This window comes from Catharus ustulatus, chromosome 1, assembly GCF_009819885.2.
Source record: "Catharus ustulatus isolate bCatUst1 chromosome 1, bCatUst1.pri.v2, whole genome shotgun sequence".
Lineage (NCBI taxonomy): Eukaryota > Metazoa > Chordata > Aves > Passeriformes > Turdidae > Catharus > Catharus ustulatus.
Window position 1 is genome coordinate 142,551,961 of NC_046221.1, and position 18,150 is coordinate 142,570,110.

At 37.7% G+C, this 18,150-nt stretch overlaps 1 protein-coding gene across 1 annotated transcript in view; it reads right to left on the minus strand.

The window, feature by feature from the left end:
• Positions 1-4,647: 4,647 nt before the first annotated feature.
• LOC117009128 (angiopoietin-1) overlaps positions 4,648-18,150 on the minus strand; it is a 153,443-nt gene continuing 139,940 nt past the window's right edge. Inside the window, exons 8-9 of the mRNA XM_033083349.1 lie at positions 15,848-15,978; positions 4,648-6,921 (exon numbers count right to left, since the gene is read on the minus strand). Coding sequence (XP_032939240.1) covers positions 6,761-6,921; positions 15,848-15,978 — 292 coding nt within the window. The 3' untranslated portion in view covers positions 4,648-6,760. The remainder of the gene's footprint in view (positions 6,922-15,847; positions 15,979-18,150) is intronic.

Consider the following 18,150-nt stretch of genomic DNA (forward strand, 5'->3'; position numbering starts at 1 on the left):
GTGGCAGCAGACAGCAGAAGCTCAGGAATAAGGGCTTCCCTGCATCTCTGAGTGAGCTGAGATGACAGGATAGCTTGCCTTGTTCTTTATCATTTTCTCCATGCATCCAGTGGCTACTTAAACTATATGTCTTATATATTTATATTATATCGAAGTGTATTGAAAATATAAGCATTTTTTATTTTTTACTCTCTGAGATCTTACATGAATAAGTCTTAACCTGAACAGGTTAGTCACCCTATAAATCTCCAATTTCCAATATTTTATATATACTTTCACTTATATCAAACTGAGGCAGTTTTTCTGATCTTTTCTCTGGGCTGTAGGGTAGCTCACAAAGTCTGGAAAGAGTTCAGAAGATGCTGATATCAAGTGAATTTGCACAAGTCCTTAAATCAAAAAGAAGCTGTGAGAGAGCTGGTTCCTGCCTAAATCTCTGTTCATAAGCCCATATTCTCACTCAGAGATGTAAATTTTCTGTCTCTGCATTTCACATTGTTTTGGGTAAAACTGCTCTTGCTTATAAACTTATTTTTACTAGACAAAGTCTAGTGCATTTATTACTCTCTTTTCCCAAAGCCTTGAAAACTCCAAACTAGTGCCAAAGCTTTTGTAACACACTAAAACTGAGGGACATCAGACACATCTTCACCTGCGTGTTCAGAAAACTGTCTGCCTGCTCCTGTAGAAAACTAGCACTGGCTCCTTAATCTAATCAATAGAATAAATTACTGGAAAAGCCTTTGGCTAATGCCACTGTACTCCTCAAAAGATATTGATATGTATTTATGTAATCTTTGTCTCATGACCAGGTGTTCTAAAGTCACTCCAGAAGTGCTGCTTTAATGTGGGCACATCCTGCAGCTGGCGTGCACAGACATCATCCCATGGGAACAGCTGTTGTGGTGGCTGCTGGGCCATGCTTCTCTCTGGTCTGGGACAGGAGGGTATTCCAAGAGAAACAGGCATGAGGGAAACAGGGGTGGGGGGCTGGGGACACCCATGACTATCACCCCCATTACCTGGATGAAGGCACAGACAGCCCTGGTGTGGCTGGCCAGTGGGCAGCTGCTGGACACAGGGATTTGTGGCACCAGGACCAGGATTTATGGGCATCAGGATCTGCACTGATGTTTCTTCCAGGAGTTCCAGATTTCCTGGAAGGACTGAATGAAATCCACCAGAAAGGAGAGTGTTGGTTCCTGGCTGTGTGATGCTCCACGTGAAGGCAGAGCAGAAGATGGCGACAAGAACCACTGCCTTTACTCAGGAGAACTTTGCCTGGGGGTGTTACAGAAGAAACAGCACAAGTGACACTATCAAAGAGGTTAAATAAGCATCTCTGGTGAATGAGATATGAACTCCAAACCAGAAGTGTTTAAAAAAAAAAAATAGGAAAAAGGGAAAGAAAAAAAATTCTTTCAAAGAGGAGTAAAACATATGCAGGAGTTCTGCTCCATTACTCAAAGTAAAATAAGACAGTGGTTCAACAATGCAGCTGAATGACATCGGGTCAGAGATGTGTAGATTCCTTTAGAGCAGACAATGATTCTAAATAAAAGTATTAGTGGATTAGAAAAGGATGGAGATACACATCTTTTAGTGGAATAGTAAATATTATCCAAAGCTAATTGTTCTACCGGTGGATGGTGTCCCATGCTAAAAGCATGAACTGTTTCTCAGGTAGAACGTTAGCAGAAATTTCTCTAAGAAGGAACTGCTTTCTAAGTATTGCTTTAGATTTTGTTAGTGTACTTCCACTGCATTGCAAATAATAAAATGTAAAAGGGTGATACTATTCCTTTTAAGCTTTGGAAAATTCGTTGGATACTGATTGTGCTCTAATAAAAATGTTAACAGATTTTTCTTCTGGATTCTTCTTAATTTGTTTCCTATGCAGTGCTTTCATCTCTGCCATTTCTCCATATTTTTTTCATCAGACTGACAGCCTTCTTTTGCTGACCTTGCCTTCAGCCTTCTAATCTGATTCCTTTGCATTCTTTGTTTTCTTATCATATAACATTTATCACGTAGCATTTTTCTCACTCGACTCTTTCTTACCCAATTTAGTGTATCAAGATTATCCATTTTTCTTTTACCTTGTTGGAGATCATTTTCCCCCTCCATTTCCTGCTGTGGCAGAGATGCTGCCTGTGAGTTACTCTTCTGGAGTGCTTTTCAGGGCTGACCTGCCAAAGCATCCACTTCCTGAATAAGTTGAAAGAAGTTTAAGTTGTGTGCCTTATTTTTCTCTTCACAACCTTGCAGAGCAAATGACAAGTGTCAAGGAATGTTCCTTACCCATGGTTTGGTGGGGAGTGACTTTGCTGTCCCCACAGGTGGTGTTGTTGTGGTTGTGAGCACATGAATCTGCAGATCTGCTGCTAAATGTGGTGCTTGCCTCCTGTGACTTTTCCAGGCAGCAAAAGGCAAACACTACCAGCAGTTTAAAAGGAGTCAAAGGAGTCATAGGGGCACTATTAAAGTGGGAGAAAGGTGAGAAGTGTAAGAAGAGAAAGAAAATTTGTGGTAAGACTTCAGAGCTCAATATTCTTTCCATGAAAACACAGGACTGGTGTCTAGGCCTTGATGTACTTTAATGTACCATTTGGGGGTCATATTTACAGTATATATCCATTCTCTAATGTTCTTCAATTGTATTCACTGGCTCAGAAAACTGCACTGGGCATTAGAAATTTTATCTAGTGGAAGAACAAAATCTCTAATTTCACAAGATTTTGGATGAGCATAGGTTCTATTTCATCATCAGTACTTAAAAGTCACAGAGCAGAATGCAATGTTTTCTAAAAGAACTTTCTCATTTTTACAGGACTTGCTACACAGATGACTTGACACAGCCATAATCAGCATATCCTCTCAAAAATCCATACTAAATTGGTCCCTGTGTAAAGATTTAAAAAACATACAGACAAACCACTCAGAGCATATAAAAAGAAATAACAGCCATAGATTTCTACTCATATGAGCAAGAGCCAGGCAGAGGGGCTTTGCACAGTTGAGGAGGACACAGGAGTTCCCACAATGTGTGATAGTCATGGCATGGCAAATATGAGGCTGCTGTGTCTCACAGGTGATCCCTCCCTTTCAACTCTTTTCTGTCTGTTTTCTCCCTCTCTTCCTTACAGTCCCATATCTCTGTCTTTCTCCTTCCTGCTCTTGCTGCTTGACATTGGCTCTTTCAATTAATTAATTTTTTTTTACCTGAGATTACAGGTCCTTTAGTTAAAATTTAGGCAAGATCATTTTGATTGGGTGTGTCAGGTTTTCTCTGGAAGTTGGATTGCTGTGTGCATGTGTGTCTGTGTTCACAGCACAGCTGACAGTCAGACAGCAGCAGCAGCAGCTGCATTCAGGGTTAGTGCCTCTCTCCTCAAGCTGTCCAGCTCATGTAAAAGCTGGTAGGTAGGAATGCTTTTTGGCACAACTGCAGCACAGCCTGGTTGTAAATTACTCTTGATCCTACCTAGAGAATTAAGCTCTTGTTGTGATTACTATTTCAGTTTTGTTCTTCCCAGAGGAGAAGGGGAAACTGTGCCAATCCCAAACAAGATTATTTGAGGCATGGTCAGAGCTGTGGTTTGAGCTTCAAGTCTGCAGAGAAGAAAGTTGTTTTTATAGCTGGAATGATTTTTTAAGGAACTTTGTCTTGGGACACAGTTGTACAAATGACTATAAATGTGGATGATTTACCTACTTAATAGGTCAGTACTGCATGCTAGGGCACTTTGGAAAGTGTGGATTTAAATAACATCTCCAGCCTCAAAAAATATTAAAAATTAAGGATCAACATGCTTTGGAAAACACATCTATTAGTTTTTCAAAATTGTGTGTATTCTTGTTTTATAAGTTAGGAAACAATTATCTGTGAAGGGTAAATAGTGAAGTTACTGTTACCAATAACCAATAACTATTTTTTATTATCTGTCAAGGTAAGTAGGATTTTAATATAAATCAACTCCAAACCAAACATTTTTAGAAATTGAAACTCTTCAATTTATGCAGTACATATTCATTCAAATTTAAGAGCAAAATGTGCTTCTATGTATATAGTTCCTTGCACCTTTACTGTTGATTTGAAAAGCTGTGTGTCCCCAAAGGAACATAACAGACAAGCCAATCAAGAAAAAATTCCTGAGAAAATGAGGATAAATTGACTAAAGAGATGTTTAAACTGATCACTGCAGAGTTAAGAGGCATAAAAATGAATGGAGCAGAAGGAATTTCTGGGTAAGAGATTTGTCACTGCCACATAACATGATTGAATGGATGATAGATGAACACATCATAAGGCAAGGAAAACATCACATTTCAATTTGTATCTTTGCCTGTTGAATTAAAGAAATCTTGTATTTTAAAGATTGATTGACAGTTGTATGATTTTAACCAAGGATAAGAAATATAGTCTCATGATTTTAATCAAGGAAATTCCTTAAAAAATACTGAAGTATGGATCTGAAAGGTTAGAAATAATAATTACTGGATAAACTTGAATTAGAGTTCCTCCCTTTGTAGACTCTAAGGAATGTCTAAGCTTATTACTATTTCTTACACAGAGAGAGAACATTTTGAAATAGTATCAGCTTGTCACAGAAAGTTATACTTAGAGCAAAGCAAATCACAGACTTCACAATTTTAAAAAACATTTTATTATAAAGGATAGGAAACCAAATCCACATTTTTTTTCAAACCCAGATAAATAAACAGTAAATAGCATGCTTTTGATATTTAATGTGTTTTGCCTTTTGCAATAGGATCTGCAAAAATGGCATTCTTAGCTTGGAGACCTGCAAAATTCTATCTTTTGAGAATATGGTGGAAGACGGACTGTGTATTTTCCACATTAATGAAGACCATTGAAAAAACGTGCTGGAAACTGGGACAAAACATGTCTGTGAAGAAAGTGCTGTGTAAAGAGTATTTTGGTAACTTATTCAGCAGAAAACTTCAAATTAACCCTTAGTCAAGATTGTTTCAAATATATATATAAATATATACAGCTACACACACAAAAAAAATCTTCCCACTTACAATGAAACAAACATCAAATTGCAATAAAATCAGAGAACCCTTAGGGGCTGCAACAACCCTCAGTGGTACTACAGCCTTTCAATCTTTAGGAAGAGGTGTTTAAAAATATCCAAGTATTTTTTCCTCTATTCCATAGAAATAAACTGATAAATTAAAAAAAAAGGTGAAAAAATAAAGAGGAAGAAGTTATCATTACCCTTTAAAAAAATCAGATTATTGTTGCAAACGCCTCACCATGTGCAGATTCTGTGTGCCATGTTGGTCCCAATTTAATTGATGAGAGTATTGTGATTTCAGTGGGAGCAGGGTAAACCTTTTTGTTTCATTTCTAGCAAAGTAAAACGACTGCAAACTACTTTCCCAAATAGACTCTATTAATATGATTTAATCAAAGGGCTGTAAATGGAAACTGTTGTCTCTAGGCCACCCATCACTTTATTGCTTTTTATTAGAAAGCTTCTGTCTTTTCCAATACTTCTGCAGCATTTTAGTAGAACAAAATTACTTGTTAGCAACCTGTAAACAGTCATCTAAAGTTCTTTAACATTTATATCCTTTAGAGGCTTTTCACCCTTTGTGTGAGTTCAGGGCTGCCTGTACAAAATAACTGACTGTCGCAGGAAGTATAAACATGATATTTACAAGTTCAAAATTCTTTATTTTTTATACAGTTCTGATGAGTATTTTTTATATTTGTAGCCTAAGCACTGTGTAGAACTGGTATGCTTCTGATATTCACAAAAATGTAATAAAAAAGTAAAATAATTAAGGATAAATTGCGCACATGCAAGGATACTGTAAAATTAATCCTGCCTTAAGCTATGCATTTATGTAATTTTTTTGTACCCTAACAGTTTGCCTTCCTGTGTTTTTTTGATGGAAAAATTCCATGCAAAATCCTGTATTTTCTCTTGGATAATATTTCACATTCTTTAAACCTTCCATTAATTATTGTACATAACATTCAGACTGCCTTTAATGAAAGAAAGGAAAAACCTAAAAACACAGCTACTTTTGTTATCACACTATAAATCCTAGCTCAGGGATTATGCCAATTACCTGATTTACCTCTACAGAGCAACTGAGGAATTTATGCTTATTATCCTTATCATTTTTCATATGTTTGACTCAGTTTATTTATTAGAAACCTGTCCTTAAAGTATTTAATGAAAAATAATATTTTCACAAATATTTTGACTCTGGGAGTAACATAAATCCATCCACTATTCAAATTCAGTTGATTTAAGGAAAACAATATTTGGAGTGGTCACCATGAATGCTTTAAGACAAGTTTTAATAAAAGTGTCTTTGAAATCCTTTTTCATGGATATAATGTTGGCATTTCACTGCTGAATAACATTCTACTCAATAGACCATGGTTGACGCATTTCAGTTGTTCAAATTCTTCTCCTGTTGCTGAATTTTAAAAAAAAAAAAACAACAAAAAAAGATCCACTGACAAGCACCAAGTTTGGAATAGCCAAATGCAGTTCTTTGGAAAATAATTTCAGCCACCTTTTTCTAAACCAAGCTTCTCGGGCGACAGTTGTGAAGTGTTTGCAGGAGCGATAGCGAAGCGGCTTTGCATCATCCCTACACACGTCCCTTCCACTTTCAAGAAGCCCTTCGCCTTTTACCTTCAGACTGTGGGTGTGTTGCTGCTGAGGGCAGTGCCAGCCCAGCTTCTCCTGGGATCCAGTGCAGAATTCCTTTAAAAGTCCAAAGGCCGGATCATCATGGTGGTGGAGCGCAAGGAGTAGCTGGGGCCTTTGAAGTAATGCCACTTGATGCCGTTGAGCTTGCCGTGGTTTTGTCCAGCTGTGTAGAACATCCCATTGAGATTGGAGGGGCCACAGGCATCAAACCACCACCCTGAAACCATTAAGACAAAATCTAAATATTTTATTTTGTTCTATTAGGTTTAGCTGATTAGGAAATTCTGGTAGCTCATGAATAGTGCTGGTGGTATGGTGTTTTCTTATTTTCCTCTTTTGCTCTTTAGTGCTATCCTATAGTCAGCAGAGCTGGAGAACACACACATGTATTTACAGAATTGCAAAATTAATTATGTCCCAAGCCATTCTAGTTTTATATGTGGTTTTATAAGTAGTATGTGAAGTAAAAGCAAGAACATGAAAGACAAATGAACTGGTTTTCATATTTAGACAGTATTGCATTTTTCATTTAAACCTCATAAAATAATTCAAAATTAATTTGCATAATTTCATTTGTTATTTTGAGTATAAGCATGATTTGCTTTTATTTACCAGCCCTTTGCCGTTGCTTTAACTGTGACTCTTCAGCTGTTCAATTACTTTTGCTCCCAGTACAGATGTTTTTAGTAACTGGATTATGAGAATTGTGGTGCTGCATTGCCCTATTTTAAATTGTTGCTTTAAGATGAAATTAATCAGTGAACTCTCTTGTTTATCTCTCCAAGATCTTTTCTTGTTAAGGTGAATTTTAGATTGCCATGGGAGCTAGAGTTTTAAGAAAAATTCCAAATAACATGAAACTTGGCAACACCAAGACTACAAAACACAAACTGACAAAGATAAACTAGGTGACATGCTGACTTTTGTGAAAGTAGTGGGAGTTTCGCTGGATACCTTGATGGGAATAGAATTTTCTCTCCAACACCTTGCAGAGTATCTATGTATAGTAACAGAAAGATGCTTAGTTCAGACTGAGAAAGGCAGAATTAATTCCCAGACTATAAAAAGCAAATATCCTCAATGTAAAAAATGTATTAATTTCTGTGGCTGGGAGTTCTATTTGACAGAAAGATATCTGTTGGGGCTTTTTTCATAGAGAGATATATAATTTAATAAATCTTTAGCACAGTTTTTACGGATTTTTTCCACAGAATATGGTTGTACTGAACATTTGTGTCACGAGACAAATAAGATCATAAACATCAGGTAGTGACTTTTGCTTTTGGTAGCTAAATGCTACTTTAATTTTTAAAAAAGGTATTTCAGCCTGCACATTACAGCATTGCAATCTTCCCAGGACCTCTTGTAAAGCATTTTCTAATAGTATTGGTAGTGGCAAACTTATCATCCAGTGAGCGTATACTGAATTCTGCAGGTGTCACTGTGGACTAGAGTGCAGAATTTAAAATTTTCAGTGTGTTTTCCACTTTGACTCCTGGATAACGAATTAAACTGTGACAAACTCCTTTTAGATAATGTCCACTGTCCCAGGGAATCCTCCAATTCCACCATATTTAATGGTTAGACTTTTATCTGCCTATAATGAATGCATTATATGAAAGTATTTTAATCTACAGTTTACCACTACCACCAATAAGACATTGATTGTGTTTAGCCCTCAGAACCAGGGCTCACTCTGTTATTTGTAGTCAGATCCACATAATTTATGCTTCTAGTTTTGTAATTCCTAAGATTTTGGAAAGTACTTAGTATTTTGTTGGGTTTTTTTTAAGAAGTAACACTTCATAATGAAATCTTGAGGGATGAATTTATGCCAGATGAATTCTGACAATTTTCTATTTTGGTACAGCTGACCTCCCTTTGATTTCAATGTTATGCCTAAGGGGGTAATAACCAAAGAAAGGGAAAGCTGTACAGCTGATGTTTTACTGTAACCACAGTATAATCTTGTAGAAATTTAAGATGAAGTTAAACAGAGAAATCCTAATCCTCATTTTTCAAAGCTGGAACTCAGATGCAGCTGGGTTGTTTATGGTGTCGGGATGAAGATACGGCAAGCTGACCTGGTTCCCATTTAATCTTAAAGGAACAGGAATAGATGCATAAATGGTCTTTTTTGGGGTGAAGGTTTCAGTGATGCCATTAAAAAAAATCAGTGTAAAAACTGGAACAAACCAAAGGAGCATATAATTTTAAAAAACATTTGTGAGGACTTGCTCCAACCTCTCATCATAGATTTCTTCTAAACAAACACTTATTTCAAAATATATTTTAATGATTATAACTTTTTTCCTATTGTACTCTTCTTGTTAGTGAGAATGAATGAATGAATGTTTTAAAAATGTTTCCTAATATTGCATTAAAACTTTGGGTTTACTTTCTCACTGTCTTTGGGGGTTTTTTGTGGTTTGTATTTTTTTTTTTGGTTGGTTGTTTTTTGGGGTTTTTTTGTGGGTTTTTTGTTTGTTTTTGCTTTTTGGGTGTTTTTTTGTTTTGTTTTGCTAACCTTACTGGTGGCTTTTTTTCCCCAAATGGTTATTTCTCTCCATACTCCCCTGCAGCCCTCTGAGAGGCCTTCACTCCTCATAGGACCTCAGATTATCACAAGACTTCCTACACCGAAACTCACATCTTTGAATGGATGCAAAGGAAATGTTTTTTATTAATGCTTTCTATGTTGAGGGAAAGAGGAATGCAAGCAGTGACTTCCTTGGTAGCTATAAGGAAGTAGGGGAACATAAACCAGGGAGTTCTGAAAGATATACCTGCAGCATGCCATTGCAGAAAATACCAAATAAAGCAGCTCCAGAGCTGCAAGACAGTCTGACCCAAGGAAAGACACACAGTAGCCAGATGTTGGGTTTTTACCCGGAGTCCACAGGATTTTCTTATGAATAATATTGTTTATTTTTCTCTGAAAGCTAATGGCTTTCCCAAATAAGTATCAAGTCATCCTTGAACCACAGTAGGATTTTAACTTTGGAGATAACTTTTGGCAACAATTTCCATGGGATATTTGAATCAGGCAAGAGAATGATAAAGAGTAGGCATCATAAGAAATAATAGTAGAAGTAATATTTTAAAGTGAAGTGGTAAAAAGAAGGCTTTCATGAGAAGTTTAAGTGAGTTTTTATTTAGAGAAGTAGTTGCCAGGTGCTGTGATCACAAAGTCGCTAATCACGTATTTGAACTGAAGGCCAATCCAATTTTTTAAGTTAGGCCACTTCTAATATTTTGTATAGTACAAGCAGCATTACCATCTCTGTAATAAAAATCCCTAGGTCATAAAATATATTTTCTAGACAAAATATAAATTAAATTATGCATAGATAAGTTGTTTGAAAGTTCAGCTACACAAATAGAAATGAATCCTCAATGTAGATGGCTGTTCTTCTGGAACAGTTAAAGAAGGTTCACATATTGTGTATAGTTATGCCTTGTTCTTTAATTCATGTTGCTGTGACCAATGGGAAGTTGTTAAATTTCATGTCAACTCTTTTCATTAATAAATATTTTTTTATGCTTAAGCTACCTATCACAGACACTTGAGCTCCAGGCTATTCTGTATCTATACTGTACTTTATATTTGACTGAATATAAATATATTTCAATATATATATATTGAAATAATTTCCACAAATTCTTACCAAAAGCCTAGTAGAGGGGCATTGCTTAAATGAGTAACAATATTAAAAGGAGAAAACCACACAGGCATATTTTATAATAATTTTCTGAAGTGACAAGTATAATTTCTGCATGATAGAATCTTCTTTGTCAAAAGCAATATTAAAAGAGTTCTTTTATATGCCAAAGCTAACAGATTTGCTTTTTTGGCTTGTATAAATACCAATTAAGCATGTATGTGTGTAAAATTCTTTTTCAGTGACCTAATGCTCATCAATTAATGACTGCACTGTAAGGCTGGTGTACCCTGAGAACAGTAATGACCTCTCAGGTTTGATGGGAGGTGCACTAGCTGACTTTTACGTTCTAAACAGTAGGTGTCTAAACACTGCATGTTTGACAGCAGACCCTTTGCTCACACATCTCTGTTCTCCCTCCTGAGGACACTGAATGTCTCCAAATGCTGCAGGATCAGTGCAGGCCATTCAATAAGATCTAAAGTAGGTCTGAATGGTACATTTGTGTGGATTTACAGAATAACTAGATCCTATGGAAAGCCAATATTTATTTCTAGTCCACTGGGTTTGTCCATAAAATTTAGTGCATTTGGCAACAAAGCCAGTAAGAAAATCCACAAAATATTGAAATAGTCCTTAATGTTCAAAAGAAATAGAAATTTATTTTATGAAATATTTCAATGTTTCTGACATCCTTTACTTTAAAGAAATTAGATGGCAATGCTTAGGATCTGCTTAATTTTGCATTGGTAATTTCTCTGGATGAAGTTTTGGATGACACCTCAAACTATCAGTGGAGCCATGGGACAGAGTCCAAAAGAGTGAATGTAACACGAAGGGTTCAGGATTGTTTACTCAGAATTCGAAAGAAAAGTTGCCAACAATTTCAAATAATAAAAAACCAAACAAATGAACAACAAACTTTCAAAGGAATTGAAAGGAATGGTGTCTATTCTTTCCAATGGTGGAAGATATGACAGGATGGAATGCATTTAAATTATCATAGAATTAGTTAGTCAACATGCAAGACTTTCTTATATTAAGTGTAGGCAAACTCAGTAACAGACATTAACATGAAAATTAACATAAATAGAATTCTTGAAGATGAATAGAAAGATAGAAACAAATAGACAGAGAAGAATCTATCTGGGAAAGGGACTAACTCTGGAAGTGATTTTTTTTCTAGTTTATTCCTTAGAGTATTGGATTGACCAGACTACCATTTGACAATCTGAAGATTACATTAGAACTTAGCTGTCAGAACATAAGATGAAAAGGCATTAGATTTTCATATCAACTAGATAATGCAGTCCCTTTCATAGGGACCTTTTTATGAGGTAAAAATAACATGAAACTTGCAGACTGGTGACTGTGTCTTAATGTATCACAAGTTAGTCACTTCCTGAAGGTTTCCTAAGACTGTATTACAGTTGCCCATATTTAACCCTGATAAACATACCAATTTAGTAATGCTTTTGCTAAAAGTGCTCCACAGTCATATGTCTAATTAAATATTTTGAACATTTCTAGCAAAAAACCAAATAATATTCTCACCACTTCTTATTTGCATGGTCAATATATTTTTTCATTAAAATATTTGGCAATCTAAGTAGGACTTCATTAATGGTGTTTTCTGAGGAATTTCTTTATGAAAGCAGAAATATGCATAAAATTTAAAAACTGGTTCTTTTCTATGTAAATAGGTGTCTATTCAGAGGTTCAGGTTGGATACTTTTAAGTGTATTGCTGTTGTTTCTTTCAAATATTTTGTTTCAAGGAAAATTTAAGAAAAACTGTGGCTTTTCTGATTGGAGTATATGGGTAGATTTTTCTACTCAACCAAGAACTTCCCCCTAAGTCATGACATGAATCCTCCATACCCATCTTGCCAGAGATTCACAAAATTGATCCTTTGGAGAAAAAAGTAGTGAAAAAACAGGCAATGAATGCAACACTGTTTGGGAGCCATTGAGTAGTCTTTGACTTGATAGATGGCAAATCTATTGAGGCTCAATAAACATGTGTTTAATAAATACATATTTCTCTGGCTCAAGAAGTCCCTGAGAATCAAAAGATACTGAGAAAATACTCAAGGGATTTATAATTTATTTGCCTGCATTGACTGCTGTCAGAGACAGGAGACTCCAGCTGGATGGACCTCTTCTTCCAGTAAAATAAAACAAACAAACAATTTATTTGAGTCATCTATGCTGCTTCAAACCTGGCAAGACATCTAGAAAGTCTCTCTGTCAAATTATTTTAGGGATCAGAAGTTTAACAATATTCTCACTTCCCACTTGAAGCAAGGTAAATGCCTTTGTGAACACCTCAGACTGCGGCCAGTACCAGACAAAGAAAATCACCTTAAATCTCTTTCTCGGTGAGCCAAGATAGCATAAGTTACTTTCCAGTGACTGAAAACAATTTCACAAACAATTTGGGACTCAGCTGACAGGTGGTATCTGGCAGAACAGATGGGAATTTGGCCCAGGAATCTGATCCAGAGATGTTAAATGCTAAGGGCTGTATTGAAAATCCAAGAATTTTTAACTTCTACTCATAGGCTCATTCTGCTGACAGTTTGTTGCATTTTTAGTGCTGTTTCTTGCAAAAAAAGCTGTGTACACAACTCATTGGGGCATTCTTTGGACTAAGGCTTGAAACAATATGGGGAGATATACAGATACAGACATATATAGATATATATAGATATACTATTTTTTTCCACTGGACTGAGATATTGAAACAATGAAGAAATTATTTAAAGGAATATGATTTAAAGTAAAACAAGCACGCTTAATTTAAATTTTCCAAATCACAAAAAAGGAGCTAAAACTTTTCAATATGACGTCAGTTTAGAGGGCTTAAGAAACCAACTCAGGCACATGAATTTGAAGGCATTCCCTAAAATCCATATAGAAATAGAGCCAAGTAAAGAAAAAGAAGGCACATACAATACACTGTTGGTGCTTCTGTATAATTCTCCCAGTATTTAATTTCTCATTCTAAGAAAGAGGGTTGAGATATAAGAGGAGAGAGAATAATAGTTATGATATAGACCAAATAAATATGACAACTAGCAAGATCACAGAGAGATATGTGTGTTTTCCTTACATTTTTATTTTCAGCCTTGATTATAACCATATCACAGTCTTGAGCTTTGGCTTATCTCAGCCTTTATTCCTGACATAAATATATTCAGTTCACCTCATAGAGATAACAGACTCACCCAAACTGTCAAGATAGCTAGAAACTTGCCTCCAGATTTCATACCATTCATCATTAAAGAGCTCTCTGTGATGTTGCCAAAACTAACAGTCTGATATCTTTTCAAGGAAAGAAAAAAAAAAAAGAGGTTTTCCAAAACCTGTTAACGTTACTTTTCTTTGTCTGGTACAAAACTGAAATATGCTCCCTAAAAAGATGTTTTGGTATTTAATTCAATTCTGATATTTCTCAAGGAATGAGAAAGTTGTTTCAAGGAGAAAAGCATAGCAGAGTGTTTGAGGAAAATTCTAGCATGATTGAAGTCTTTCTTGACGCACAACAAATTACAGTGTCGTACAACCTGTCTCCAAAGGAATATTACTCAGAGTCTAGTCCATAAGAGTAGACTCATCTATCTCTAAAGGCCAATTGCACCTCCCTTTACTGTGTGATAACTTCCTAAACTTGTGGTTTCCTCAGCCTTTGGTAGTTCTCCCCCTTCCTCCCTATTAATTTCATTTGGTACCATTTGTAAATCCCAAAATGTGGTTATGCTGTCGATTTACAGGAATGCTGAAGCAATAATGTGAACCTGGTGGCATGGTTGTTCAACAGCAGACTGACCTTAGCAGGGCATTGACCTGTCAGAGAACTCAGAGCAGGAAAATAAACAAAGCCCTCAGCTCCCAGAATGAGTTGGCAGGGAGCAGAGGTGATTCCAGGCAGCTCAGACACATGAATGAGTCTGCACTCCAGCACAGACACAACTCACTCTCAGGAGCTTCTCACTACACTCTGGCCTGCCCTGGAAGTAACACACTTTAATTTAGCCTGTTCTCTAAAGGGAAAGGTCAGCAGCTTTATTGAAAATAAACTACTGACTTCTTATCCACTGTCTGTCTCCAGTTCTATCTGACTAGCTTCTCTTTTTTATAGAAATGAAAAGCTAGTGTCTGCTCACCTGTCCACTGGAAGAAGTTTCCCATGATAACTTCTAATATGATATCCCTAGAGGAAGTTAGGGGAGCTTGAAAAATTGGCTCCTTAAAGACTTTCCCAGCTGGGTCACTTCCAACTGGCAAAAGAGAATGAGGAGTTGGGTTGTGCATTTGATATAAATTCTCAGTGATGGGAAACCATCTTCTGTCAGCAGATGATTGCTTTAGAGGCTCATATATGCCTGGATGTGGCCTTAGCTGCATTCAACCAGAGTGCCAGTAACCACAAATAATACAGGTTTAACAGTCTGATCCAAAATACTGAAAACTTTACATGTATAGGATATTTTCCAGGAAAGTTAGAAATCACTGAGAGAGAGTGTCCAAACAAGATCAAATATGAAGATAAGAAAGGGCCTTTCTTGGTCATACAGTCAGCAAACCAAAGAATCCAAATTTAAGTGTTCTGCCTTTTCTGTGATATTCTGGAGATAAAAATGAGCTTGCCCGTATAGGGGTTAGGAATAACTATCATTTGCCAGAGAAAATTGTCACTATTAAGGGCATCAGGAGCCTGAATGGAGAGATAATCTCAGGTATTCATTCTCTGTGCTGGAGGGTACAAATACCAATCATATACACAATACTTGCAGGCAGTCAGATTGACTTGGGACCTTAAACTGTCTCAATGTAACTTGTCTGTGCTCTTCTCACAAGGGATATTAGCTTAAACCTTCCAGATCTGAACAGGTGGTCGCAGGTCTAGTCTTTCACAGGTGAGTGAATTAGTCATTTAGTGTCTTTATGCATAATGCTCACCTAACAGACAAAGTTTAACCATTATAAATAACCTTAATAACAGAATCACATCCCTAAGCTAGATAGATCATGTATTACAAGTCCAGACTTTGATTGTTTCTAAGCTTTACTGTCTTATATCTAATACCTGACCATTTCTCTCTTCTTTTGCTGGTTGATTGTTCAACTTCTCACAAATTTCTTTCCACCTTTTAAATCTTTTATATTTTTCTTTTTTATTTTGCCTTTCTTTCCTAAACAATTACACTGACTTTTGCTTTCCTCTTTGACAGAGTTGCAACAGCTTCAGTGCAGAATTATACTGACTGCATCTCTGAATGATCCTTTCTCTGCTGATAGGAATCTAAGTATTGACATCATGACAATATATGTATAGGAAAAAGTAGCAGTAATAATAATAAAAGATGTTTTCACTCAGGACTTATACATCCATGATACAACTTCATCCATGGGTGCTTTAGGAAAGCACAGTAGATTCCTATTAATGTACCATATTTTCTGAGTGAGTTGTACTCACCTCCAGTCAACATGAGAGCACATTTACACATGCAGTTGTCGTTGTCAGCATCTTTTGTACTGAATTCAGCACCATGCAAGATCAGGCTACTCTGTTTTCCAGCAGTTCCACTGTGACCTTTTAAATAAAGCCTGAAACAAGAGGAAACAACCAGGGTCACCAAACAGAAAAGAAAGATAAGAGATTCAGATTTTTTCCACATCAGGTTGTTATTCTATGAAGTGCACGCAGAAAATTTGTGAAGCTTTTGTTCTTTGGTTCAATCTCTCTGTTGTTTTAGGTGTGAAAAGAGGACATTTAGGGTTTTGCAGTGTATCTATAGTAGCACATAGTCCTTCCTCCAGAGCAGAACTGAGCTCAAGGAGTTGGAACTGGAAATACAGTAAATTCACGAATACAAGACGCACTGAGTATAAGCTGTATCTCTGGGTGTTGGCAAATATTTCGTTCTCTGTCCATAAATAAGCCACACCTGAATATAAGCCGCTCTGTCATTCGCAGCGAGGACCCGCGTGCAACAAAGTTGCCAAATACTAACAGAACCGCGGCATGGCGGGGGGTTTACTGGTTCAACTAAGGTTGCACAGGCTCGGCCCGTTGACAGGGGCTGCTGATGGGGCCAGGTGGCCCAGCTCGGTGGTGCCGCTCGGGGTTGGCCGCTGTCTCTGGGTTCGCTCGCCCCGGCCCCGCTCCCACCGCGGCGCCGGCCGGCCACGGAGCACCCCCTGCTCCCGCTACGGCGGCAGAGGATGGGGTCAGAGCCCCACCCTTCCTCCCCGGGCCGCGGCAATGGCGGCGCTGGGTCCCCCTGTCTCTCCCCCGGACTGCGGCAGAGGAGGGAAGGACAGAGCTCTCCTGCCTCTCTCCCCACCCCCCGTGCTGCCTGCAGGGAACCAGGGCAACAGAGTAACAATTTGTAACAATTGCGAAATGTCGGCTTTTACTGGCAGGTGCTTGGCTCGGCACCCTGGCTGGCACGTCTGGGGTTATAAACGTCAGAAAATTATTCACAGATTAGCCGCCCTCGAGTATTAGCCGCACTTCCGGGTTTCCACCAAAATTTTTGTCAAATTGCTGTGGCTTGTATTCGTGAAATTACTGTACAATAAAGTAGAGGGAGAGAGCAAGGAGGAGTGAGAAGAGATGTCCAGATATCTGAAATACATTGACAGAATTACTGAGAACTCAAGTAGCTGGTTTCTTTACTGTTCCTTTACTGTGGCACAGAAACAGCAACCCCAGTTAAAAGGAATCATGCAATTAATGCCTGGGCTTGGAAGAGGATTTTAGAAGCCTTAGAATTTTTAATTCCACCATTTACAGCACAAGCCAACAACCCATTCTGCCAAATCTGTCTCTGAGTGACAAATGGAGAATAACTCAGAGTTCAAGCCACAAAAGTCCTCATAATTTGCAATGCAAAGTATCTCCTTTTTTAAAGAGTCTTTCAGTTAGAGGAAACCACAATCATGAACTAGGAGCTGGAGCTCAGCTACCAGCAGCCAAATGTGCCAGCAGCAGGAATGTTTAATGTTACTAGCAAGGAAACATTGAGCACCTGGGCATGTCTGACCTGAGTTCATAATGAGAGGAGAGGAGAGGAGAGGAGAGGAGAGGAGAGGAGAGGAGAGGAGAGGAGAGGAGAGGAGAGGAGAGGAGAGGAGAGGAGAGGAGAGGAGAGGAGAGGAGAGGAGAGGAGAGGAGAGGAGAGGAGAGGAGAGGAGAGGAGAGGAGAGGAGAGGAGAGGAGAGGAGAGGAGAGGAGAGGAGAGGAGAGGAGAGGAGAGGAGAGGAGAGGAGAGGAGAGGAGAGGAGAGGTCTCCACTGAAGTGAAAAACATCTGTTCTGTTTCTTCTAGGGTTATTGAAGAGAAGTAAATATATCTTTTAAATATCAAATGTAAAATGCAGAAGAACTCATTGGAACAGAGGTAGGACGTAAGCAGGAGAGATGTCTTTTTCTCTCTGTGATTTATCTGGGAGTGCTATCCTAGAAAATGTTTTCTCAATTTCTCTCACAGAGTGAACAAGGAGAGCAGATGGGAGTCACTGACCATCACTGTCTCTCTGTTGTTGTATTTTTATCCAGTTACTTTTCCTGAATAAAAGAGTAAATGCCTTTACCAGAGTATCATTCATCTATTTGTTTAGGTGAAAGACACACTTTGCTGTGGTGATCACAGTACTAACAGCAGGAGCAGAGAACATCCCTAACCTTTCTAGCCTACAGTAGTAGTAGTGGTTAAGCCATTGGCATTTTTTTCTGAGATGAGGAGAGTCTGTCCCAAGACTGAGATTTAAATAT